The sequence below is a fragment of the Muntiacus reevesi genome, chromosome 9 (genome assembly GCF_963930625.1).
Source record: "Muntiacus reevesi chromosome 9, mMunRee1.1, whole genome shotgun sequence".
NCBI lineage: Eukaryota > Metazoa > Chordata > Mammalia > Artiodactyla > Cervidae > Muntiacus > Muntiacus reevesi.
In genome coordinates this window covers 84,987,481-85,015,404 of record NC_089257.1, presented here as the reverse complement: position 1 = coordinate 85,015,404, position 27,924 = coordinate 84,987,481, and the positions used below count along the sequence as shown (strand labels likewise).

Sequence of the window (27,924 nt, the reverse complement as noted above, 5' to 3'; positions counted from 1 at the left end):
ATTAAGCTTATCTTCAAGTATGTTCAGTACATAAAGTGATAGCCTAAATTTTTTTCATCTAATAAAATCTAATAAAAGCAGATCAAATGTATATTTACTTCTGTGAAATTTATTTCAAAATAATGTTCAATAAAAAACTCTATGCTTTTACATTTGTTAAGATTTTATGATTTCATGAATTCTTTCTGTATTGTTTCCTGTGATAAATTCATTTAGGCCAAGTCATGTTGGTGTAAGTAAATATATGTATATTTTCTTTATAAAGTGTCTATTCAAATCTTTTTTCTAATTTATAAAATTGGGATGTTTGTCTTTCCATTTTGAATTGGTTTCTTTTTAATATTTCCATACATATACATGTTCTTTGGTTGGATGGATGTCTTGCACATCTTTCTCCTAGTCTGTGGCTTACTTTTCATTTTCTTAACAGTGTGATCAATTTGGGGATAATTTTTTTATATGTTTGGAGGTACAGGTGTACGTATTATTATTATAAGGGTTTTGGCTATTTAATTATTCTACTACCATTTGTTAAAGAGATTTTCATTTCTTCATTTAATTGCCCTAGGATATTTGGTGAAAATCAATTGATTATTTATCTCTGAGTCTATTTCTGAACTCCTTATTCCATTTTACTGAGCTATATATCTATCTTTATACCATTAGCACACTGCCTTGAGTATAATATCTTAATTAGTCTTGAAATCATGAAAAGTAAGATCTTCCATTTTGCTCTTTGTTTTCAAAATTGTGTAGGCTACACCAGGTCTCTTGCACTTTATTTGAATCAAATTCTCCATCACTAAAAAAAAGTTCTACACAGGTTATTTTTAAATTTTTTAAATTGTGTTTGTGTGGCATCTTAGGATCAGTCTGGAAAAGACTAACATCTTAACAACACTGGGTAACCTGACGTGTGACCACAGTATACCTTTCAGGGCATGTTTCCCTTTATTTAGGTCTTTTTAAGTTTCACTCACCAGTGTTTTGTAGTTTTCAGTGTCTACAGAAGCTTTACACATCTTTTGTCAATTTTATCCTAATATGTCATCTTCCTGATATTATTACAAATGATACTTTTACATTTCAATTTTCAATAGTTTTTTTTTTTTCCAGGATACACACTACATTTTTAATGTATTTACTGAAACTCTCTTTCTAGCCTTTTAGATAGCTTTCAGATTTCTTAAGATCTTGAGAGTAGCTAACCATATGCTCTGCAAAAAACAGACAGCTGTCCTTCTTCCTTTCCAGTGTGCATGTCTTCTATTTCTTTTTCTTAACATGGTGCACTAGGTATGAACTTCAGTAATGCTGAAACCAGTGAGACAGGACCTCAATATCCTATGCCCAATCTTCGGAGAAAAACATTCAGTCTTTTATTCCTATATTATCTATAGTTTGTTCATAGGTGCCTTTTCTCTGGTTAAGAAGGTTCAACTAGAATTCCAGTTTGGTGACAGGTTTTGTCATAACTGGATGCTGAATTTTGTCAAATGCCTTTTCTGCATCTATTAATAATGATTTCTAAAATTAGTTATTAAAATGGTAAATAATATTGATTTTTCATTAACTCAAATTTAAGATAAACTCCAGTTGGTTATTCATTATTTTGAATTCAATTTGCTAATATCTTGGTGACAATTTTAGCATCTATATTCATGAAGGAACTCAGTCTGTAGATTTCTTTTATTATGATGTCTTTGTTAGGTTTTATTATCAGGTAATACTAGTCTCACAAAAAAGCAGGAAGTATTCCTGCCTCTTCTATTTTCTAAAATAGTTTACAGAATTGATATTATTTCTTCCTTATATTTTTGTTAGATTTCACCAGTGAATTCTAGGTGCTCTCTTTGTGGAAAGGTTTTTAATAACAAATTCAACTTCCTTAATAGATACATAAGTTACCTATTTCTTCTTGACTGAGCTTTGGTAATTTGTATATTTCAAGGAATTTCTACATTTCATCTAAGTTCATCTAAGTATATTCTATTATGGCAAATAAAGGTTATAAGTTAGGGATGGGATATATGAAGGCCCCTTTGTTCTTACATAGATCAACAGGAACTGATTTCCATTTATTAATATAAATACATATAATTAATTTTTTATTATAAGTAAAGCTAGAAATGAGGAAGTGGGGGAATTCTATGCTAATATTTGGTAGGCCTTTGGAAATAAGTATGTGGAGTTCGTTCTTCATAAAGCTGATCACTTCCTCTCAGAACAAAGACTACCATTTAGCCACATGGTCAAATTAACAAAACATTCAATGAGGGATGAAACAGAAAGAACACTGAACTAGGAAACAACATCAGGGCTGCGGTATGGGCTCTGATGCTTCACCAGCTTAGCAACCCCTTTCGGCTTTGGTTTCCTGACAGAAATAAAAGGGAGATGATAAGGGCAGAAAACCAGATGAGGGCACACAAGGGCTCCATAACTGGCAGTGTTACATGAAACATAAGCTACCACTCTATTCTAATGGACAAATGTAAATTATTCAACATGAATATTTATCATTGGGTAAAATAGCTTGGGTATGACTTTTCTTGGAACTTATTTGTATGAAGGTAGGTAAATTTGAAAAAGGGGGCCGTTAAGAAAAGATGAGGTCTCTAACCATTTAATAAGAACCATTTTATCTTTTCTTTTCCCCCAAAGCCTGGAAGATGGATAACGGAGGTCGCACAGATGGTAGCAGGGTGGTGTGGGGATGGTGCTGCTGCCCTTTCTGACGAGACGTCTACAGAGCAGCGTTTCTGAAACCTCAGCAGGCAGCAGGCTCACCCAAGGGTCTGACAAAACACAGAGCGCAGGGCGACACGTTCAGAATTTAGGATTAATCAGTCCGGGGTGGGGCCTGAGAATCTGTGATTTTACCAAGTTCTCAGATGATACCGATGTTATTGTCTGGAGACCCTACTTTGAGAGACACGGCTTAAACAAGACCGTGGCAGAGAAAGGAGTGTAAGGAAGAACATGTCTAGCAGAGGAGCTCGTAACTCTTAGAGGAGATATTAATAAAGTTTGTGTGTGTGTGTGTGTGTGTGTGTGTGTGTGTGTGTGTGTGAAAGGAAGAACATGTCTAGCAGAGGAGCTCGTAACTCTTAGAGGAGATATTAATAAAGTGTGTGTGTGTGTGTGTGTGTGTGTGTGTGTGTGTGTGCGCGCGCATGCGCGCACGTGCGTGTGTGCATGTATATATTTTTGAAAAAGTGTAGCTCTTTCCTTCAAGTTTTAAAAGTGTCACTAATTTGATAAAAGGTTAAACACCAGTTGTCTGGAACCTTAATGAGTCAAGATCTATTAGCAATTTTGCTGTACTGTTGAATGACTCCTTGCTTTAAAAAATTTAAAAAGCTTTAGTGTTACCACCTAATACGTTATGACAGACTGAAATATACAGGAAATACCTACACTGCCTTTAAAGGGATACTATTAAAATAATCTTTTTTAAAACAACACAATCTATTAATTTCTGCAAAATGGTAATTCATGTAGTGATTATTTAGCAAGAAAGATGAGGTAATTGAGTGCTGTATCTTCCCAACTTTTGCTTATCTTCCAAATTATGATTAAAAGCCTATGTCCTAATACATAAAGGAAGAATAACAATATTTTACAATATCATGTCCTAACAAGCATATTATAAGTACAGTGATTTTTTACAAAAAATTTCAGCAGATCACCAGAAATGTGTCAAGGAAAAAAGTGTCATAATTCTCCCTAGGAAAATTCTTACTCCAATCATTTCAGACTGTAAAGAAAATGTCAAGTACTGAACTATTTCCTAAATTACATTAAGTCATATCACATAATTCAGACCTTGTCACATTCAAATGTAATAAAACAGTAAATTTTTATCCTGAAATAAATGGGATAGTACTAGATTCAAATTTTTGGTAAAATGCATTAGAAAGTAAATGTCAGAAACTATTTTACAAAAAAAAAAAAACTATTTTACTGATCTTATCCCAGTGAAAGTCAGCCTTGTCTTATCTGAGTTTTACCAAACACCCTAAAATATTTCCAAAGATACTATCTGTGATATAATTTAAATGTGCTTCAGAAAGCATATTATTTATCCTTAGAAAGAATTTTAACAAATTCACTTTCAGGCAAATTATACAAATATTTTAAAAAGAGTGACATTTTAGAGGCTATATTTCTTAAGTCAAAGTGTAATGTAGAACACAATAATTAACAATGAGATTTCACATATGTTACATAAACATAGTTTTCATCAGATCCTACACCAAGTATAGAAACACTTAGCAGAGTTTAATGGGCTGAGGTAAAGATAAGAAATGTTATAAACAATTAATAATCTAGAACCCTTCCCTAAAATATCATTCTTTGGTCTTATTCAAGGAACATGTTTCATATAACAAAACCATTTAGATTTTTTGCTATCTTTCAATAAGATCTATTGTAAACCATATTATGTTACAATCATAAAAATAATCTATCCATTTTTTCAAATGTGCATGTCAAAGATTACCCAAATGGTTAACAGCAGAAACAAAACAAGAAATCACATTTGTCATTACTTTTCATATTTTTCATTAATATCACATGGAACCCTCAAGCACTTTATCCATGATAACAATTTAACTTTCACAACAATCAAATGATATAGGTCCCTTTATTATTCTCATCTGACATATGAGAAAGTTTAGAGAGGTTTAAGTGACCTGTCCAAAGTCACACAGCTATTAACTGGCAGAACAGAATGAAACAGGCAGACCTATTCTGTAAACCACATTCCTAGCTTCTTTATTACATCATATTTACACGAAAACATTCTTGTTTCCTATAACATTTAATCCAAACTCTTTTTTTGGCTTTAAAGACCTCAGAAATCTGATGTACCCTTAGTTTCACTACACTTTGTTGTATACCAGTTCCACTGGACTTACTGTTCTCTTCTGCCAAGTCATGTTCTTCCAGCATCACTAGTCTCCTCTTACTCTTGATGCAACTGTAACTGTCTATACCATACGTTTTACCCATATACAACATGTAGTTGGATTTAAAGATATATACTCTCATGAGTATTTATCTTTTCACAAATAAATTTAAATTAATTTACATTTATTATGACAACCAGACCTGTCTAGATTCAAATTCTGACTGTGTAAATTACTCATTGTGTGACTGGTTAAATTATTTAATGCTCCTCTGCCCCAGGTTCCTCACAGTAAAATGGGAATAACATAGCACCATCTCGTACTGTTAATGTGGTGATTAAATGAGTTAATTAATGTAATTTTAAAGTTCTTAGAACACTTTACCACTGGTTACTTCACTGTGTCATGAAGCTTTCATGACTGATAATATATCTACTTTAAAATGGAAACAAATTAGTTACAATTTGTCATTCAGTACAGTACTACACCACTCTGACAACCACAAATGATTAACAGAGATAGAAATCTACACACAAAAAAAACACAATGCAAAGCTGAGACTCTTTTTTCCAGGGTAAAGAAAAGAGAAACATACAGTTGCTACGTCTTTTTTAGAAATTTTTTAAAAAATTTATTTATTGATTTCTTATGTTGAATTTTTTGGGCCATACCCTGTGACTCACAAGATCTTGGTTAGGATCAAACTTGCCCCCATTTCAGTAGAAGCGGGGAATTGTAACCACTGGATCTCCAAGAAAGCCCCTGGAATAGATCTTTTTGTATATGTGAATAAAGAATATTAAGATGGGCTGAAAGTTTCTATCCCCCCAAAATATGTATGTTGAAACCCTAAACCCTGCTGTCATGATCTGAAGCTAAGGTCTGGGGAGGTAATTAGGCCACACGGGTGAGGTCTGGGGGAGGTAATCAGGTCCTAAGAGTGGAGCCTTTATGATGGAATTGGCCTCAGAAGGAGAGACAGGAGAGAGTTTGTGTTTTCTCTCATTTCTCTATACCCTGTGAGGGCACAGCAAGAAGACAGCCATCAGCAAATTAGAAAGCAGGTCTCATCAGACACCAGATCTAGCAGTAACTCAGTTTTCAACTTTCCAGCCTCCAGAATTGTGAGAAATAAATACTTGTTGTTTAAGTCATTCATTCTATGTTAATTTGTTATAGCAGCCTGAATTAAAACAGAAATCTTTTATTTTTTGTCATGAACAGAGTTCTTTAATACCATATCATTTCTAGTAATGGAACATTTTTATTTATTTTATTTTATTTCTTTTATTTTATTTTATTTATTTTATTTTTTTTTTTTCCAGCGGGTTTTGTCATACATTGATATGAATCAGCCATAGAGTTACACGTATTCCCCATCCCAATCCCCCCTCCCACCTCCCTCTCCACCCGATTCCTCTGGGTCTTCCCAATGCACCAGGCCCGAGCACTTGACTCATGCATCCCACCTGGCCTGGTGATCTGTTTCACCATAGATAATATACACGCTGTTCTTTCAAAACATCCCACCCTCACCTTCTCCCACAGAGTTCAAAAGTCTGTTCTGTACTTCTGTGTCTCTTTTTCTGTTTTGCATATAGGGTTATCGTTACCATCTTTCTAAATTCCATATATATGTGTTAGTATACTGTATTGGTCTTTATCTTTCTGGCTTACTTCACTCTGTATAATGGGCTCCAGTTTCATCCATCTCATTAGAACTGATTCAAATGAATTCTTTTTAACGGCTGAGTAATATTCCATGGTGTATATGTACCACAGCTTCCTTATCCATTCGTCTGCTGATGGGCATCTAGGTTGCTTCCATGTCCTGGCTATTATAAACGGTGCTGCGATGAACATTGGGGTGCATGTGTCTCTTTCAGGGAGTAAGATACAGGCAGTTCTAGGAAGCCTATCTTTTATTTTCAAACAGAGAAGACTTTCACATTGACTATCAGTTTCTCTATATTGAGGGTAAACAGCGGGAAAAAAAAAAACATTTTTTTCTCTCTAAATTCCTATAGAGCCCTAGTAAAATCTTTTCCAAATGCTAGGTTCTGCAAAGTTTATATTCTCCTAATTAGCTAAAGTGAATCTACATAAGATACTCTGAATGCTTTGTTTTTATCCAGTAGATACGAAATAACATGGACTTTAATGTCATTTATAATAGTCCAATTACTTAGCAAGAGATGTGCTGATTTCCTTTTCCTCTGCTTAAGATGTTTCTATTTGGTAAGTATCCTTCCCTTACTTGCAGTACATGTATTACAGATGGAGCAGAATCCCTCCCCAGATTCTGGGAGATGCATTTGGCTGAAGCCCCAGCCAGTGAGACCTTTGCACACAGAACTACTAAAGGACTAGGCATAAAACACAAGCCATTCAGTTTGATGCAAAGTTAATCCCAAGATTTTTGCTTGAGTTGCCAAGAAACAGGTATTCTTTCCCTTGGACTTAGACAACATAAGACTTGAACTCCTGGGAGACCACCATGTGTAGATGACCCACCCAAAAGTGAAGTTGTTATGGAAGATGCATACACACACATACACACAGACAGACAGACAGACAGACAGACACACACACACACACACACACTACGGCTAGAGAGGTAGATAAATAACACAAGCTGAGATCCTAATGACAATTTTAAGCTGCATCAAGCTGAGTTAATGTGGCTACCCTTGGATCCTTCAGTTACAACAGCCAATTAATTCTATGTGGCTTAAGCTAGTTTACTCTGGAGAAAGGAAAAGCCACCCACTCCAGTATTCTGGCCTGGAGAATTCCATGGACTGTATAGTCCATGGGGCCACAGAGTTGGACATGACTGAGCGATTTTCACACTAAGCTAGTTTAACTTGGATTTTCTGTTACTGTAAATTGCAAGACTTCTAACAAAGGTATACAAGATGGAGGAGTCACTTACATTAATGAAAATAAAACACACATATTTAATATTGGCTTACCTTTTGGTTTAATAAAGCACTTGCCAATTTTTGTACTTCTGAACTCAATAAGGTGGTTCCTCTGATGACTTTGCTGAGAGCAGCAAGAGACTGATGGACACTCTGTACTAAGCGGATGGCGTTGAATTGTTCAAGAATGATGAAGGATAGTATTGGAGATCCTTGTCGATCGTTAGGAGGCAACAATTTCTGATGAATCAGGTTTGAATTCTAAAAGAATAATGTATCATGTAATATTTGCTGAAAAGTAACACAAATATATCAAAACATTCAAAAGTTATTTAAACCTTTTGTTGGTATACTTGTTTTGAAATACTCTCTTATGAATGGCCAAATTTATCAAACCCGTAAATACATGGGAAAAGAATCCTGGACTTCACACACTTAAACGGGGTGACAGTGGGAACTGAGAACGGGAATGCAGCAGTCGATACGGCTGGCAAGGCTAAGAACGGCACGCTGTGAGTCAATCCAGAGAGAGCAGCACAACTAAACTCCCACTCAATCGCTACAAGGAACGCAGAAGGAGTCATGGCTTTGAAAAACATGTGAGCAAATATTCATTTCAATTTGAAAATTACCTGTATGTAAACTTTAAAAAGTACATTAAAGATCTTGTACCAGTGAATATTATATCTTAGTGTTTATTTCTACATCTACACTTTAAGAGAGGCTCTGATATGTGGAACTTGGGTCTTCTCAAATTGTTAAGAAAAAGTCAAGGAATCCCAGCCATTTCCAGTCTACACAGTTAAGAAGAAAAAAAATATCACCTTATTAGTATTCTAAATGTCAAAAAACTGCCAAAGAGACAACACGGGGAAGTCTGCACTCTTGCCTACCATCCATTTTCCTAATTTCCTCTATAGAGTCTGCTTACAATCCTAATGAGGGGGCCTCTCTTCTTGTTCCAGTGGTTGTCACCTTTCCATATTCCATGAGAGCACTGTCTGTTTTTCATGTTGTTGGTATGATGATTTAATATCATAATATGAAGATCTAGCCATTAAATAAATAATTATGAAATAAATTTTACTGGCATGAAGTCATTCCTGAAAATAGACTCAGGCTATGAGTTCAATTTTAGGCATTTTATTTGTACTAATACTACATTTAAAATATTAAAGCTGTTGGAATCATTTTTGATAGACATAAAAATGTACATAAATGTACCCATAAAGTACACAGTGGTGAACTCTAAATCTAGAAGAGAAAAAGCATATATTACTAAAATTAACTATAAATATTACCCCCTAAATTGAAATTAATTATTTGAACCAGAGCATGAAATAAATAATACTTAACACACCTCCAACCTTAATCAAGTTATAAAACTGACAGAAAATTAGATTATAGACTTCCCATAATTCCTCATAGTAAAAACCATTCCTGGAAGTGAATAATATGTGGTACTTAAATCTTTATCAATCTTATGCTAAGACTGGTAAAGATTCAGTTCAGTTCAGTCACTCAGTCACGTCCGACTCTGCTACGCCATGGACAGCAGCACGCCAGGCCTCCCTGTCCATCATGAACTCCCAGAGTTTACCCAAACTCATGTCCATCGAGTCAGTGATGCCATCCAACCATCTCATCCTCTGTCGTCCCCTTTCTGCTCCTGCCCTCAATTCCTCCCAGCATCAGGGTCTTTTTAAATGAGTCAGCTCTTCGCATCAGGTGGCCAAACTATTGAAGCTTCAGCTTCAGCATCAGTCCTTCAATGAATATTCAGGACTGATCTCCTTTAGGATGGACTGGTTGGATCTCCTTGTAGTTCAAGGGACTTTCAAGAGTCTTCTCCAACACCACAGTTCAAAAACATCAATTCTTCAGTGCTCAGCTTTCTTTATGGTCCAACTCTCACATCCATACATGACTATGGATACATGACTATGGAAAATCCATAGCTTTAGCTATATGGACCTTTGTCAGCAAAGAAATGTCTCTGCTTTTTAATATACTGTGTAGGTTGGTCACAGCTTTTCTTCCAAGGAACAGGCGTCATTTTGTGTCATGGCTGCTGTCACCATCTGCAGTGATTTTGGAGCCCAAGAAAATAAAACCCTGTCATGGTTTCCATTGTTTCCCCATCTATTTGCCATGAAGTGATGGGTCCAGATGCCATGATCTTAGTTTTTTGAATGCTGAGTTTTAAGCCAACTTTTTCACTCTCCTCTTTCACTTTCATCAAGAGCCTCTTGATAAAGATTACTGAATAACAACTTAGTTTATAGATTTTATCCATTCTATTAAACTGATGAGTCAAATCTGCACTGTTCACACTGATACTTCATAGAAGAACACACAAAAATGGAATCTTAGATCATTCAAACAAGATCCCATTTATTTATGGTGCAAGAAATTAGAAAACTTAGTGTACTGAACTTTTTAAAAAGTTGATTTAAGAGAGTACCTATCAAAACTACTTAAAATTGAAATAAGAGTTCAGATAAGAACTATGGTCTAGAGATATGCAGTAAGTGTAAAATACCAACTGAATTTCAAAGACTTAATATGAAAAAAGGATGTAAAATACCACATTAATAATTTTTATATTGATCATCTGTTGAAATGCTAATATTTTGAATACATTAGGTTAAACAAAACATAGTATTAATTTCATTTCTTAATACTTTTTTGAATATGACTGCTAGAAAGTTTTAAAGTACAAGTATGGCTTTTATTTGTGTTTCACATTATATTATCTACTGCATAGTGTTGATCTAGAAACTATCAAGTAAAATGATATTAGTTCAGCAATAAGAACAGAAGAACATAGGGGAAAACAGCATACAGTAGGGTCTTAAAAAAGTGTTTGATTAATGGAAGATGAAAAAAATTAATAGTAATAAGCCCCAAAGTGATATAAGTTGTGATAAATGAATGAGAAAAATACAGCAGAAGACATCAAAGTATACTATATTTTATAACACAGAAGACATCAAAGTATATTATATTTTATAACATATTTCCTACAAGCCTTCATAAAGCTTTATTAAAAATTAATATGACAACTTTAGCTGTAAAAATAAATATAGGTATTGTATACTTCTGAAAGAGTTAAGTATAGAGATTTATAGCAGTAGAAACATGTTAAAGTGTTACATTAATCTTAAAACAACCTCAAATTAAGTTTTATTTATAATTCAAGTAGCTAAAATTGCCATGAGCAAATTACATCACTATAAGAAAGACATTTTTCATTGAAACTATCTAGGGATGGCAGTCATAGCTTTAGTAAATTGATTATAAGAAAAACTTTTTTTATGAGTAAATATAATTGGCTGAATCATGTACTTTGGAAGGACATCTTTGACATTTTAAAGTTCATCTTATCATTAGAAAGCTAAGTGTATTCATAGAAAATCATTAATTATGAAGCTGCTGGAGAAGAAATGATGGTGGATTTTTAAAAACTTAACTATTAAGCAAGAAATATCTTTTGGTCAAGAAAGAAACTAGTCTCACTTTGGTACAATTTAGGTATTAATCCAGAATTTTTGTGTTTTAACTAGAGTAGTTTCTTAAGCGAGATACTAACTTAGACACAAGTAAAACAGATGACACATAGAAGTATTACTCTGTTTTTTTAATAATTAAAGCTTTTTGAAAATGATTTCCTCTCAGAAAGAATTTTTGCGACTAAAGGAAATTCAAGCAATGAGTAAAGGTTTGAAGGCTTTTTTATAAAGATTCAAATAGCAAATGTCAGACTTTGTGGGACATAAAATTTGTTATAACACATCAACTCTGGCTGTTACAGTGTAAATTTAGCTACAATATATAAACAAACAGGTAAGGATGACTTTCAATAAATCTGTATTTACAGAAAAAGGCGGCAGTTCAGATTTGGCCCATGTGCTGTAGTTTGCCAACCTCTCAGGTACACTACCACTTATTCAAAGCATTATGGAGATTCACATACTGCTCTAGATAACATCAGAGTCCCTTCCAGATCTGCAGCTCAGTGAAATTAGTAACATGTGAACTGCAGTTTCTATGTGTGTATTTGTCTATGACTCATAGAACAATAAGCAACAATTGGACAGAAGTATTTTTCCCCTTGTCATATGATCATGTCTTTGTTGAAGATACGTTTTTTACGATAAAAAAGATACTAAAAGACTTAACACACAATCATTTTAAAAAGCAAAAAAGGAAGTGAGAAACATCAGAAAGAAAGGTGGGGTGGCTCTGAGTTACAGAAACGGGGGCACTATATTCATTTCCATGTGGCAGTAATTCTACTTATACCCTCCAGTAATCCTTCAATCTACTTCAGATAATTTCCTAATATCTCTCTGGGAAGAAACAAATTTCCTATCTCTAAGTCCAAATAGTTCTGGTAGAGTAGACTCTGGTGTATGACTTGTGTGCATACTAGGTCCCTTCAGTCGTGTCCGACACTTTGTGACCCAATAGACTATAGCCCACCAGGCTCCCCTGTCCACGGGATTCTCCAGGCAAGAATGCTGGAGTTGCCATGCCCTTCTCAAGGGGATCTTCCCGACCCAGGGATTGAACCTGCATCTCTTTAGTCTCCTGCAGTGGTAGGCGGGTTCTTTACCACCAGTGCCACCTGGGAAGTGAAGTCCCAGGTGGTACTAGTGGTAATTAGTTAACTTCTAAGTATATGACTTAGAAGTTATATACTTTTAACCATTCCTCACCGTAGTCACTGGTTGAGAGACGGGCATATTACCAAACAGATAACAAAACAGTAAGAATCTTTCCTGCATATTCTGATAAACAGATAACTCTTCCTTTTCACTACACTTGAACTGAAGAGATTATGAAGTAGAGAACCAATGCAGTCATTTTTTGACAATAAAGAGAAAGGCTATATAAAAAATGAAGTATACATACACATATATCATACCAGTTTCAATGCAGCATCAGCCCTTTTAGAATATACATACCATGCATATTATAATGATTATATATATGTACATATATGTGTGTGTTGTACATATATGTGTGTATATATAAATATATATATATGGGTGTATATATAATGCTTCTCTGGTGGCACTAGTGCTAAAGAAATCACCTGCAATGCAGGAGATGTAAGAGATACAGGTTCAATCCCTGGGTTGGGAAGATTCCCTGGAGAAAAGGGCATGGTAACCCACTCCAGTATTCATTCCTGGACAATCCCGTAGACAAAGGAGCCTAGCAGGTCGCACAGTGTGGTCCATAGCATCACAAAGAGTCGGACATGACTGAAGCAACTTAGCACAACACACACACACACACACACACACACACACATACACATGTGTGTGTGCATATGTATGGTGGGACTGCTCTGGTGGCTCAGTAGTAAAGCATCCACCTGCCAATGGAGATAAAAGATGTGGGTTCAATCCCTGGGTTAGGAAGATCCTCTGGAGAAGAAAATGGCAGCCTACTCCAGGATTCTTCCCATGGACAGAGGAGCCTGGCGAGCTATAGTCAATGGGACTGCACAGAGTTGGACATGACTTAGTGACTAAGCAACAACAACAACTATATATAGATATATGGGGGGTGGGAGGAGAAAGAGAGATGCTGGTGATTAGCACAGCAAGTAAGGTCAATGCCAAAAGACACAAGAGGGAAGTACTTTGAGTTGCTACACTGAAGCTGATACTGTAAGCTATTATACCTTTCTAAAAGAAAAATTGAAATGAAGCTAGTGAGTGCTAGTAGAAAGAAGCTTTGATATTAAATACAAATTACTAATTTTACAAGCCTGAGAATTTCATAACTTTTACTTACAATACTGTGATATTAAGAGACACCAAACACAGTGCCCCTCGGGAGACAAGAACAGGATTGACAGTCATCACTCAGCAGGACCTTTAGATCTCTCTGTATCTTTTGGGTCTCTGATAGAAAGTCATTATTCATTTATAACTTGGGTAAGTAAAACAAAATGGCAATTTAAAAAAACTATGGATTAATATACAAATGGCATATTAATAAAACCACATTTATTTCTAGAGAAAAACTTTAATAGGCTATCTGCTCCATAACTCCCATTCCAGTATTCTTGCCTGGAGAATCCCCTGAACAAAGGAGCCAGGTGGGCTGCTACCCATAGGATCACACAGAATCAGACACGACTGAAGTGACTTAGCATGAGTTGCATGCATTGGAGAAGGAAATGGCAGCCCACTCTGGTGTTCTTGCCTGGGAAATCCCAGGGATGGAGGAGCCTGGTGGGCTGCGGTCTATGGGGTCGCACAGAGTCAGACACGACTGAAGCCACTTAGCAGCAGCAGCAGCAGCAGCTCCATAACTTGGTTACAGGAATGATTCTGCTGCTCTGTCAAACTACCAAGAAAAGAGGTAATTTAGTAGCATGAATTCTTTCTGGGGTGGGAAGATCACCTGGAGGAGGGCACAGCAACCCACTCCAGTATTCTTGCCTGGAGAATCCCCACGGACTGAGGAGCCTGGTGGGCTACAGTCGTCCATAGGGTCGCACAGAGTCGGACACAGCTGAGCAGCTGAACACACAGCACACAGTAGAATAACAGAGTAATAACAAAACCTCAGTTTAAAAGATCTGCACAGATCATGATACTTAAATGGAAAAGTGAATACATTCGAGAATACTACTATGTGCCAGGCACATCATGAATTTCCTATGAAGCTTTAATTTTTTTAACAGTTTCAGCAATATATAGAAAGGGAGCGAGAAGATTATGAAGAATGTTAAGAAATGTCACAAATTTGAAAACTTATACCTGTTTAGAGGAAACAATAGAGCATATTTTATAAAATGGACCCACAATGAGTAGTTTATCTTTCATGTTATCCTAAAAAATGATGTATGTATTTTCATGAGAGTGGAATGCTTTTTGGCATTCTTGTGTGTTCAACTAACTGTTAGAAACACAATAAATACAACAGCACAAAATGTTTCTGTGTATGTGTGCGTGTGCGAGTGTGTTGCTTAAAAGTTTGAGAAGTGACCAACTGTTCTAATATAGCGAGCAAACTGGTTCATAATTTTAAGACTAAAAGGAACAGTCAGCATTTCAAGTCAGTGCAGATATTCACTGAGGAAAAAAAAAACAACTTTGAAGTCCAACACTGCATACTATTACTCAACAGAAAAGGAGAGTCTACAAAGCATAATCACTTAAGAGACACATGTTAACTTACAATGTTTTCAAAATCAGAAGCAGACTTTCAGCTTCTGTTTTTAGCAGAGTTAAGATACTGCTGAAAACAACTAAATATGTTGAGTAAAATAGCAAAGCAACTTCTTAAAAGTACACTCAACTACAACTATGATCTGAGAAGAGGTAAATAATTATTTAAACAAGTGAGTGTTGGATTTTTAAACTTCATCTTTATTCATTTCATCTTGAATGTTAACACAAAGTATTTTGGATTAGGGAGAGATTATTTATCAGCTCACAGCAAATAATGTGCTGCTCCTCCACCTTTGCTCTAGTTCTTACCTTCAGGGTGACCAAATGACAGCCAGATCAGTTATCCTATGCAAGCAGCACACACTCCGTGAGCAAGGTGTGCAAAGGATGGGCGAAGAGGTTATTCTCTTCTTATAAAGAGGAAGAAGGAAGCTGCTGTGTTCCCCTCCAAAGAGGATGTCCTAGGAAATCTTACCAACCCTGCAGTATGTAAATAAAAACCTCTCCAGGAGCCAAATGGTCTACTTGCTACTCAGTCGCTCGGTCATGTCTGACTATGCTATACAATGGACTGCAGCACCACAGGCTTCCCTGTTTTCTGCTATCACTGGAGTTTGCTCAAACATGTCCATTAAGTTGATGATGGTATCTCATCCTCTGCTGCCCCATTCTCCTCTTGCCCTCAATCTTTCCCAGCATCAGGGCTTTTCTAATGAGTCAGTTCTTCACATCAGGTGGCCAAAGTATTGGAGTTTCAGGTTTAGCATCCGTCTTTCCAATGAATATTCAGGACTGATCTCCTTTAGGATGGACTGGTTGGATCTCCTTGCAGTCCAAGGGACTCTTAAGAGTCTTCTCCAACACCACAGTTCAAAAGCATCAATTCTTCGGCGATCAGCTTTCTTTACAGTCCAACTCTCACATCCATACATGACCACTGGAAAAATCATAGCCTTGACTAGACAGACCTTTATCAGCAAAGTGATGTCTCTTGTTTTTTAATACACTGTCTAGGTTGGTCACAGCTTTTCTTCCAAGGAGCAAGCGTCTTTTAATTTCATGGCTCAGTCACCATCTGCCCCAGTTATTTTGGAACCCAAGAAAATAGTTTGTCACTGTTTCTTTTTTTCCCCCATCTATTTGCCATGAAGTGATGGGACCAGATGCCATGATCTTAGTTTTCTGAATGCTGAGTTATAAGCGAGCTTTTTTCACTCTTCTCTTTCACTTTCACCAAGATGCTCTTTAGCTCCTCTTCACTTTATGCCATTAGGGTGGTGTCATATGCATATCTGAGATTATTGGTATCTCTCCCAACAATGTTGATCCCATCTTGTGTTTCATCCAGCCCGGATTTTGCATGATGTACCCTGCATTCAAGTGAAATAGGCAGGGTGACAATATACAGTCCTTTCCCAATGTTGAGCCCGTCCATTGTTCCATGTTTGGTTCTAATTGCTGCTTCTTGACTTGCATACAGTTTTCTCAGGAGGCAAGTAAAATGGTTTAGTATTCCCCTCTCTTTAAGAATTTTCCACAGTTGGTTGTGATCCACACAATGATCTAGAGATGTTTCCAAGTTTGGGCTTTATCCTTCTGTCATGGAAATACCTATGAAGATAATGCTCTAGTCTTGCCAGTGTCCTGAGGCTTAGAAGGAATTTACAGCTGTCACCTATGTTCCTCTCAGAGAGATAATACAAGTTTTATTATTCTTTTTGAATACAACGCTTAGCTAGATAAATAGTTACAAAGTTAATTTCCATAGTATATGAAGAGTCACGTAAGACTGGGTTTTTTATGAGAATACAAGACATCCAGAAAGGTTTTTCTTTCTCCAAACTAAGAATGAGAGAGTAGTAAACAAGCCACTGAAGTTCAAGGACACTAGTGAACCTGAGCTTTGGTATTCATACACATGGGCTTGGGAGACCAGGGAATATGTCCAATATCTGCTCAAGGTGGAGAGGTAAAAATGATACATCCAAAAAATGTGAAATCCCAAATGGTTACATCCTTGATAAAAGACTGAAATAGAAATAAGCTGCCTTCCACCCACCACCTGTGCCTCAGGGACCACAGGAAAATTGCCTATGTGGAGATCTGGTACTAACTGGAGTGGGGAGTTTATGTGTCAGAATCTCTTGTCAAAAAAATAGCCACAACCAAAACTTTAATGTTAGTTTGCAAGCACTCCTTTGGAATTTCCAATAAATTTCAAAAAGATAATTTAATTTATATGGTTCCAAACGAGTGCTATCTCCAAGTATTTGAAAGGTGCATAATTCTTATCTTAACACAAACCAAACCCTAATCCTACACTCTAAATTGAAGAGGAGCCTGGCAGGCTACTGTCCATGGGGGTCACAAAGAGGCAGACATGACTGGGCGACACGACTTTCACTACTTCCAAATAAGAGAAGTTTAGTCCTCAGTGCCAAATATTAACTTCCTTAGTTTAAAATATGATTTTTTATGGGAATTATTATGCAAATTATAAGTCCATACTACAGAAATATGAAGAGGGAAATGAGTAACAGCTGAGCAGGCTTCTGGAAGCTGCTGGGACTTTACCTGCCCATTCCTGGTTTAACATAGCCAAGAGATTCCAGTAGAAGGAAACAGCATTTGGAAAGTCCTCATAGACAGAACCACTGAGGTCTGCCTCACTATGGAAAAGGCTTATGGGTAAGGTTGGATATGGAGCCATGTTGTGAAAAACAATTTTCTTTAGGAAAATTAACGTAATAATCTCAAATAGGACTTCAAGGATGGACATATTATAAGGAGAGTCAAATTTGCTGTTTTCTGCAATAACATGTATGAGAAAGAATAAAAGCCTAAATTATGGCAATAGCTTCAGGAAGGAAACGGGAGAGACAAAAAAATAAAACATTATAACAGGATGAAGCACAAGATATTTGAAAGATTAATTTAACTACTATGAATATAATATAATAATAACTATCTTTTAATGAATCTGTATTTATCTTACAAATAAAAGTTAAAATGACATTTTAAAAGTTATGCTTGGTTCTGGACAAAATGAGCAACCTATCTCCCACTTCTGCATTCTGTCTTGGGCAAAACAAGAGGATACTGAACCCAGAAGATGGCACAAAAAGAATGGAAAATGTCTGGGAGACAGAAAGTGTTTGTTTGGGTAACAGGCAAGAAAAGAATATGGTAACCTACAGCTGAGGGCCGGATGCCATGGCTAAGGTCAAGCTAGGAGAATTTTGGGTTGCAAACTTATCTTTTCATGTTTCCCTGGAAAGATTACTGCTCACCATCTTACCATTTCAGGGCTGAAAATAGCAGTATTAAGTACCCACCAATGACAGCACAGTACTTGATATTTCACAGCATTCAACCCAGCTATGTGAGGAATACATTGAAACAGGTATAGCTGGGAAGGCTGGCTTTTAGAATTCCAAGTTCTCAGAGTATCTCAGTATCTCAGAGTATCTCAGCTTTTAGAATTCCAATATCTCAGAGTAACAGAATAGATGCAAAACCAAACAAAATCCACATCTGTATTTAATGTGGTGAAATTTAGGGAGATCTGAGTCAAAATATACTAGTGGGCAAAAAACTAATGAGTTACAAAGAAATAAGAATCAGATTAACAGCAAATTTCCTCAATAAATTTGTATAAATTTGATTTTAATTAAAGGATAACCAAAGGTTGGTTTAAGAAAAAAAAGAAGGTTAAAGAATAATAACTTCAATATGAATTGATAAGAAGAATGGAAATCAAGGCCGTGACTTCACGGCCAGAAATCGGTGGAATGTGGTTACTTGTATGCCTCAGGCACGAGTAGAGAGCCTGGGTGTGGAATGTCAAGGGATGCAGTGTACCTTTCACTCTCTAATTCTTCCTCAAGCTAGTTTTATCAACCTGATGGTTTAAATAAAGTGGCAATTCCAGTTAGTTGAGGGCATTATTTATTCAGACTCCCAACAATCACCAATTGTTGACACTAAGAATAACTTGAAAACTGTAAGATTTGAGGGTTTGAACTAGGTTCTGAAATAAGCCTAATTTGACTTCCCTTATTAGAGAAGGCTATCAATACATAAACATTTTTATAGAATTATTAAACATATGAGTTGTAAAATTGTATTTTTTAATTTCAGAAAGTAAGCCCTTATTCAATTAGGATAGTAACCAATAATACTGTAATGGTTTTGCCTAGTGAGCAAGCAACCATCTATAATCTATAACTACTCTGCAATATAGAAATAAGTCAATTCCAGTCAATGAATTGCTTTTTCTTAGCACTTGAATTCCTTTGAAAAATTTCACCTTTAAGAGCATTCATTGACTTTACACAAAGAGGCAACAGAAAGCAAAGAGTGAGCAAAATGTGTATCATCCACAGAGGATGTCACCATACATTACCAGGATAAGAAAACTTACACCGGTGACACTACTTCTTGGGCTGATCTACTTCTATTACTATTATTTCCTTCATCTTCTTCCAGAATACTGCATACATCAAGGGCACATTAATGCCAAAATTTACCAACATATTTATCAACATAGACAATTTGGAGATAAAACTGGAGAAAAAAAAAAAAAAGGATATGGGGAAAAAAGAAAAAACAGAGGAAGAATATTCTACTACTAACCTGATTTAATTTCTTCCAGAGATTGAGGACAGGAGAAAGTTCATTAGACCAGATTTCTCTATCAAATTTGCAACCAGCTGTTACGGATCTGCCTAAGATCTTCAACTGTGAAATAACCTGAATGAAGAAAATAAAAAGCAATAAATGAACATGACCATTCAGTAGGATACAAAAACAGCCATATTTAGGTTATAAAGACTGTGTGTGTGTGTATATATATGTATATATTTATGTACATATTATAATGACTCTACACTTGAAAAGCTACTTCTTCAGTTAGATCCAGTCTTAATAACCTATTTGCTCACTTCTGAAATATTTTTCAATTGGAATGATTTAAATCATATAACCTCAAAATGCTGATATAATTTTTTGGAAAGATGAAATGACAGAAAAGATAGTAAATAGCATGAAAGTGAAGTGAAAGTGTTAGTTGCTCAGTTGTGTCCTACTTTTCACGACCCCATGGAGTCCTCTGTCCATGGAATTCTCCAGGCAACAATACCGCAGAGGGTAGTCATTCCCTTCTCTAGGGGATCTTTCCAACCCAGGGATGGAACCAGGGTCTCCTGCATCACAGGTATACTCTTCACCATCTGAGTCACCAGGGAAGCCCAGTAAATAGTATAGCAAACTATGAAATAGTAAAACAATTTTAAGTAACTGTTGGTACACATTACAATAAATCTAAGTTTTCAGGATTCTATATTGATTTTAAGTTGCCATCTCAATGTTTCTTCCATACATAAGACTCAAATGAAAGAAGTTATAGATCAATTAGTAAAAATCAAGCAAAATAAATTCTTCTTTCCTACTTAGGGCTTTCACTTCTGTGAAAAGTGTCTGATGGCTCAGACAGCGAAGAATCTGCCTGCAGTGCAGGAGACCTGGGTTTGATCCCTGGGTGGGGAAGATTCCCTGGAGAAGGGAATGGCTACACACTCTAGTATTCTTGCCTGGAAAATTCCATGGACCGAGGAGTCTGGTGGGCTACAGTCCCTGGGGTTGCAGAGAGTCAGACGCGACTGAGCAACTTTCACTTCACTTCACTTCTATAACTTTCAAGTTATCAGCTTCTCTGTCACCATACTCTAGAGAAGAAAATGGCAGCTCACTCCAGCATTCCTGCCTGGAGAATACCATGGACAGACCATTGGGTCACAAAGAGTTGGACTCAACTGAGCGATTAACCCACACACACATCATCATTCTCATCAAAATCAATTCACTCACATTTTCTTTTCAACATAGTGTATAATGGCTTCCATTTCAATAATATCAGTAAGTCTTCTTGATCATTTACTAAGAATGATCCAGGATATCACTGAGGATTCTATATATTATATTATGAATATTAGAGTAGATGTATAAAAATCAGTTAAGTATCTTTTGATGGGTCTTCCTAAATATTTCAACTGAATATTAAAACTGTGCTAGCTCATTGCTTATCTGACAGAAACAAATCCCCAAATCCAAACAATATGTTTTCCTAAGCTAATATTTTATACATCAACATTTGCCAGTTATCAACTATCTTTTCTGTTTTACTTTTTGAGAGATATAAGCTGTTTTTCCTTTATAATAAACTGGGCTACATTTACTATTTGGGGGGTTCTTATACTATTAAAGTTCACAATAAAACAAGGACCATAAATCTTTCAAAATAAATGCACAAATTAACTGATAAACACAGAATCCTGCTGTTAAACTCAAGTTCCTTCTAGAGTTTTTGATTGATTCTCTAATCTAGAAAAAACTGTGGTGATTCATTGTTTCATTTTCTTTGTTTTTCTGATAAATTATTTTCATTTGCTCCAGCTGAACCCTACAACAGCATCCAATTCATCAGCTCTGCTAAACCACAAAACATCACCAGTTGGTAGTCAGAAGAAGTGCTATTTTGACTCTGGTAACAACTGCTATCACTTATTTGTGTTTAAAATTTGTCAAACACGACAGAAAACAAAATAAGAATGCAAAGAGATGTCTAAAGGAAAAAAGGTTCAAATATTTTCTACACATGATGTTTTTTACAGTTGATATTAAAAACTATTTTAAAATAAAATGTTTACCAGCCCAAAAAGGTTTTCTTCCCAGAAAAGTAACATATGAGCACTGCTTTTCATAATAACACGATTATAATACAATCTTTAATGAATAGTAATAAAAAGGGAGTTCAAATACATAATAAAAATATTGTATAATACAGATGGGGCTATAACTTGTAACAATGGACCATCTTTTTTTTTCCCGTTTATTTTTATTAGTTGGAGGCTAATTCCTTTACAACATTGTAGTGGTTTTTGCCATACACTGGCATGAATCAGCCATGGATTTACATGTATTCCCTATCCTGATCCCCCCTCCCACCTCCCTCCCCACCCCATCCCTCTGGGTCTTCCCAGTGCACCAGCCCCGAGCACTTGTCTCATGCATCCAACCTGGGCTGGTGATCTGTTTCACTATAGACAATATACATGTTTCGATGCTGTTTTCTCTAAACATCCTACCTTCGCCTTCTCCCACAGAGTCCAAAAGTCTGTTCTGTACGTCTGTGTCTCTTTTTCTGTTTTGCATATAGGGTTATCATTACCATCCTTCTAAATTCCATATATATGCGTTAGTATACCGTATTGGGAGACATCACTCATTATCAGAGAAATGCAAATCAAAGCCACAATGAGGTACCATTACACGCTAGTCAGGATGGCTGCTATCCAAAAGTCTACAAGCAATAAATGCTGGAGAAGGTGTGGAGAAAAGGGAACCCTCTTACCCTGTTGGTGGGAATGCAAACTAGTACAGCCGCTATGGAGAACAGTGTGGAGATTCCTTCAAACACTGGAAATAGAACTGCCATATGACCCAGCAATACCACTTCTGGGCATACACACCGAGGAAACCAGATCTGAAAGAGACACGTGCACCCCAATGTTCATCGCAGCACTGTTCATAATAGCCAGGACATGGAAGCAACCTAGATGTCCATCAGCAGAAGAACGGATAAGGAAGCTGTGGTACATATACACCATGGAATATTACTCAGTCATTAAAAAGAATTCATTTGAATCAGTTCTAATGAGATGGATGAAACTGGAGCCCATTATACAGAGTGAAGTAAGCCAGAAAGATAAAGACCAATACAGTATACTAATGCATATATATGGAATTTAGAAAGATGGTAATGATAACCCATCTTTTGTTTTTATAAAATCTGACACATTTATCTTTTTACAAAGAACAGATGATAAAATATCTTTCCATTACTCATGTTTTAAACCAATTAAAAATACTTTTTTCAATGACAGTCCTTTAAAAGGGTGTCAAAGGGAATGAAATTTCCCATGAAAAGCACATCACTTCTTCCACGTGCTAAGTGCACAGCTCGCACCATGCCCCTGGCACGCTCTGGGGCAGTGTCAACGCCGTGGGGGCCGGCAGGAGGCGCCGCCACTGCTCTCCATGGCGCTCACTTCAAACCACGGGAGACGTCTAGGGAACACCTAGGTTTAGGCTCCTGAGCAGCTGTGTCTTTGTTGCAGCATGCTAAGTCTTACAATTTTATTTTTCCTTTCTTTTGGATGTTGTAAATCACACAGAAGAATTTCTAATCTAACAACACCTTTATAGAACCTGAAAGCATGAGTTGTTGTTTGTCTTCTTTTGGCATAAACTGTTTCCCTAGTTTTCCTTTCCTAATTCTATGATTTCCTCAACTATTGATTTTACACAAATAGATTATTTTTATTTCTGTAAGTCACCTCCAGCAAATTCCTCCTTGAAATGAGAAAGAATATAGACTTTACAAATTGAATGCTTATTCTCAAATTACAGGTGAGAAAATGGATTGTCAAAGAAATTAAGCAAGTTACATGTTTGTCTTGGAGTATATGGCAGCAGATTAAATACCTGGAGAAAATTTTATAACAGTGCAATTTAAAATTATGCATAAATAACAACATTAGCAACAAAAAAAACTTTTAAAATTTATCACTGAAGTGCAAGGAAAATTAAGTTTGGAAAGTGTTAAATGGTAGAGCCAAAGAGGCGGAGCAGACCTAGAGGCCTGGGTGGGCTCTGAAGCCAGCATTTGCCCTGGGGTATCTGCCTAAGGGGCCTACAGCTTGGTTGGTTGGTTTGTTTACTTTTTATTGTGAACTATTTTTAGATTTATATAAAAGTGGCAAAAATAGTACAGAAGATTCCAATTATACACTTAACCCTAACTATAGTAACATCTTACATAATCACAGTATAATTAACAAAACAAGGAAATTAACATTGTACAATACTATTAACTAATCTACTACAAACCATGTTCGAATTTTACCAGTTTTTCCACAGATTTCCTATTATTCTCTCAGGAAAATAACACAGTGCATTTAGCTGTTATTTATCACAGTCTCACCCAAAACTGTGACAGTCATTCTTTTTCCTTCTGACCTTGACACTTTAGAAAAACATTGGTCAATTACTTTGTAAAATGTCCCTCACTGAGTTCATAATGTTCAAATTTTCAAAGAGAGAAAACAGAAGTCCAGAACTTTCAATAAAAGTACCCAACAGGCTAGTTAGAAAACAAACTGCCTTGCAGAGGAAAAGAGCAGGGACACTTGCTGTTTGTTACCTTGGCTTTTGGGTGATAATGTGATCTGTCTAAATACAGTGATCAAAATTCAAACTACACTCCACACACTGCAATCAAGAAAATTCCACAAATCAAAACTGATAGAACTACAGTGAATGAGATTCATAGAGGAAAATTAAAGCAGAAACCACTTATGTTCAAACAGAAGCAATGCTGAAAACCAAGTCAAACATAACAACTTATAAAGTTTAGAATGTAGATGGAAGAAAAGAGTAAGAGCAAAAATTAATAACATAGGAAACAGATATAATAGAGATCAGATTTTTAAAAAGTAACTAAAGACAATAAAATTATGAGACTTCTAACTAGACTGAATGATATATAGCTACAAGATAAAATAAGAGAAGGCAAAAATGTATTTAAAATTCAAATTTTACAAGGACTATAATTAGACATGCTGTGTAGGGTAACCCAAGATGAGAAGAGTCATGGCAGAGAGTTCTGACAAAATGTGGTCCACTGGAGAAGGGAATGGCAAACCACTTCAGTATTCTTGCCTTGAGAACCCTATGAACAGCATGGAAAGGAAAAAAGATATGATACAAAGATGAACTCCCCAGGTGGGTAGGTGCCCAATATGATACTGGGAAAGACTGGAGAAGTAACTACAAAAAGAATGAAGAGATGGAGCCAAAGTGATAACAATGCCCAGCTGTGGATGTGACTGGTATGGAAGTAAAGTCCGATGCAGTAAAGAACGGTATTGCATAGGGACCTGGAAGGTTAGGTCCATGCAGCAAGGTAAATTGGAAGTGGTCAAACAGGAGATGGCAAGAGTGAACACTGACATTTTAGGAATCAGTGAACTACAACGGACAGGAAGGGACATTTTAATTCAGATGACCATTATATCTATTACTGTGGGCAAAAATCCCTTAGAAGAAATGGAGCAGCCCTCACAGTCAACAAAAGAGTCCAAAATACAGTACCTGGGTGCGATGTCAAAAATGACAGAATGGTCTCTGTTCGCTTCCAAGGCAAACCATTTAAAATCACAGTAATCCAAGTCTATGCCCCAACCAGTAATGAAGCTGAATGAAAAAGTTGAACAGTTCTATGAAGACGTACAAGACCTTCTAGAACTAACACCAAAAAAAGATGTCCTTTTCATTATAGGGGACTGGAATGCAAAAGAAAGAAGTCAAGAGATACCTGGAGTAACAGACAAGTTTGGCCTTGGAGCACAGAATGAAGCAGGGCAAAGAGTAACAGAGTTTTCTAAGAGAACGCACTGGTCATAGCAAACACCCTTTTCCAAAAATACAAGAGATGACTCTATACATGGACATTACCAGATGGTCAATACCGAAATCAGACTGATTATATTCTTTGCATCCAAAGATGGAGAAGCTCTATACAGTCAGCAAAAACAAGACCAGGAGCTGACTGTGGCTCCGATCATGAACTGCTTATTGCCAAATTCAGACTTAAATTGAAGAAAGTAGGGGAAATCACTAGACCATTCAGGGTAACCAATATCAAATCCTTTATGATTATAAGTGGAAGTGATAAACAGATTCAAAGGATGAGATCTGCTACACAGAGTGCCTGAAGAACTATGGACTGAGAGGTTTGTGACATTGTACAGGAGGCAGTGATCAAGACCATCCCCAAGAAAAAGAAATGCAAAAAGGCAGGCAAAATGGCTGTCTGAGGAGGCCTTACAAATAGCTGAGAAAAGAAGAGAAGCTAAAGGCAAAGGAGAAAAGGAAAGATATACCCATTTGAATGCAGAGTTCTAAAGAACAGCAGGGAGAGATAAGAAAGCCTTCCTCAGTGATCAATGCAAAGAAATAGAGGAAAACAATAGAATGGGAAAGACTAGATATCTCTTCAAGAAAATTAGAGATACCAAAGGAACATTTCATGCAAAGATGGGCACAAAAAAGGACAGAAATGGTAGGGATCTAGCAGAAGCAGAAGATATTAAGAAAAGGTGGCAAAAATACACTGAAGAACTGTATGAAAAAGATATTCATAACAACGATGCTGTGATCACTTACCTAGAGCCAGACATCCTGGAATGTGAAGTCAAGTGGGCCTTAGGAAGCATCAGTATGAACAAAGCTAGTGGAAGTGATGGAATTCCAGTTGAGCTATTTCAAATCCTGAAAGATGATGTTGTGAAAGTGCTGCACTCAACATGACTGCAAATTTGGAAAACTCAGCAGTGGTCAAAGGACTGGAAAAGGTCAGTTTTCATTCCAATCCCAAAGAAAGGCAATGCCAAAGAATGCACAAACTACTACCCAATTGCACTCATCTCACATGCTAGAAAAGTAGTGCTCAAAATTCTCCAAGCCAGGCTTCAACAGTATGTGAACCGTGGACTTCCATATGTTCAAGCCAGATTTCAAAAAGGCAGAGGAACCAGAGATCAAATTGCCAAAATCCATTGGATCATAGAAAAAGAAAGAGAGTTTCAGAAAAATATCTACTTCTGCTTTATTGACTTAGGCAAAGCCTTTGACTGTGTGGATCAAATAAACTATGGAAATTCTTAATGACACGGGATACCAGACCACCTTAACCTGCGTCCTGAGAAATCTGTATGCAGGTTAAGAAGCAACAGTTAGAACTGGACATGGAACAACAGACTGGTTTCAAATTGTGAAAGGAGTACATCAAGCCTGTATATTGTCACCCTGCTTATTTAACTTACATGCAGAGTATATCTTGTGAAATGCCAGGCTGGATGAAATACAAGTTAGGATTAAGATTGCCAGGAGAAATATCAACAACCTCAGTTACTCAGATGACATCACCCTTTTGGCAGAAAGCAAAGAAGAATTAAGAGTCTGTTGATGAAAGTGAAAGAGGAGAGTGAAAGAGTTGGCTTAAAACTCAACATTCAAATGACTAAGATCATGGCATCCGGTCCCATCACTTCATGGCAAACAGACAGGGAAACAATGGAAACAGCAAGAGACTTTATTTTGGGGGGCTCCAAAACCACTGCACATGATGAAATTAAAAGACACTTGCTCCTTGGAAGAAAAGCTATGACCAACCTAGAAAGCATATTCAAAAGAAGAGACATTACTTTGTCAATAAAGGTCTGTCTAGTCAACACTATGGTTTTTCCAGTAGTCATGTATGGATGTGAGAGTTGGACTATAAAGAAAGCCAAGCACTGAAGAATTGATGCTTTTGAACTGTGGTGTTGGAGAAGACTCTTGAGAGTCCCTTGGACTGCAAGGAGATCCAACCAGTCCATCCTAAAGGAGATCAGTCCTGGGTGTTCATTGGAAGGAATGATGTTGAAGCTAAAACTCCAATACTTTGGTCCCCTGATGGGAAGATTTGAGTCCCTGGAAAAGATCCTGATGTGAGGAAACATTGAAGTCGGGAGAAGGGAACGACAGAGGATGAGATGTTTGGATGGCATCACCAACTCGACAGATAAGAGTTTGAGCAAGTCCTGGGATTTGGTGATGAACAGGGAAGCCTGGTGTGCTGCAGTCCATGGGGTCGCAAAGTGTCTGACATGAATGAGCAACTGACCTGAACTGATCTGCACAAAAATATCTAGTAATCCCAAAACATGCTAAAAGCAATTAAATGTATAAATAATGGAAAGAAAAATAGCTAAATCATCTTTTCCT

At 36.5% G+C, this 27,924-nt stretch overlaps 1 protein-coding gene across 1 annotated transcript in view; it reads right to left on the bottom strand.

The window, feature by feature from the left end:
- The window catches only part of DYNC2H1 (dynein cytoplasmic 2 heavy chain 1), a 396,980-nt gene that overhangs the window by 84,078 nt on the left and 284,978 nt on the right, over positions 1–27,924 (bottom strand). Inside the window, exons 83-84 of the mRNA XM_065944250.1 lie at positions 19,672–19,788; positions 7,889–8,098 (exon numbers count right to left, since the gene is read on the bottom strand). Of these exons, the coding sequence (XP_065800322.1) occupies positions 7,889–8,098; positions 19,672–19,788 (327 nt within the window). The remainder of the gene's footprint in view (positions 1–7,888; positions 8,099–19,671; positions 19,789–27,924) is intronic.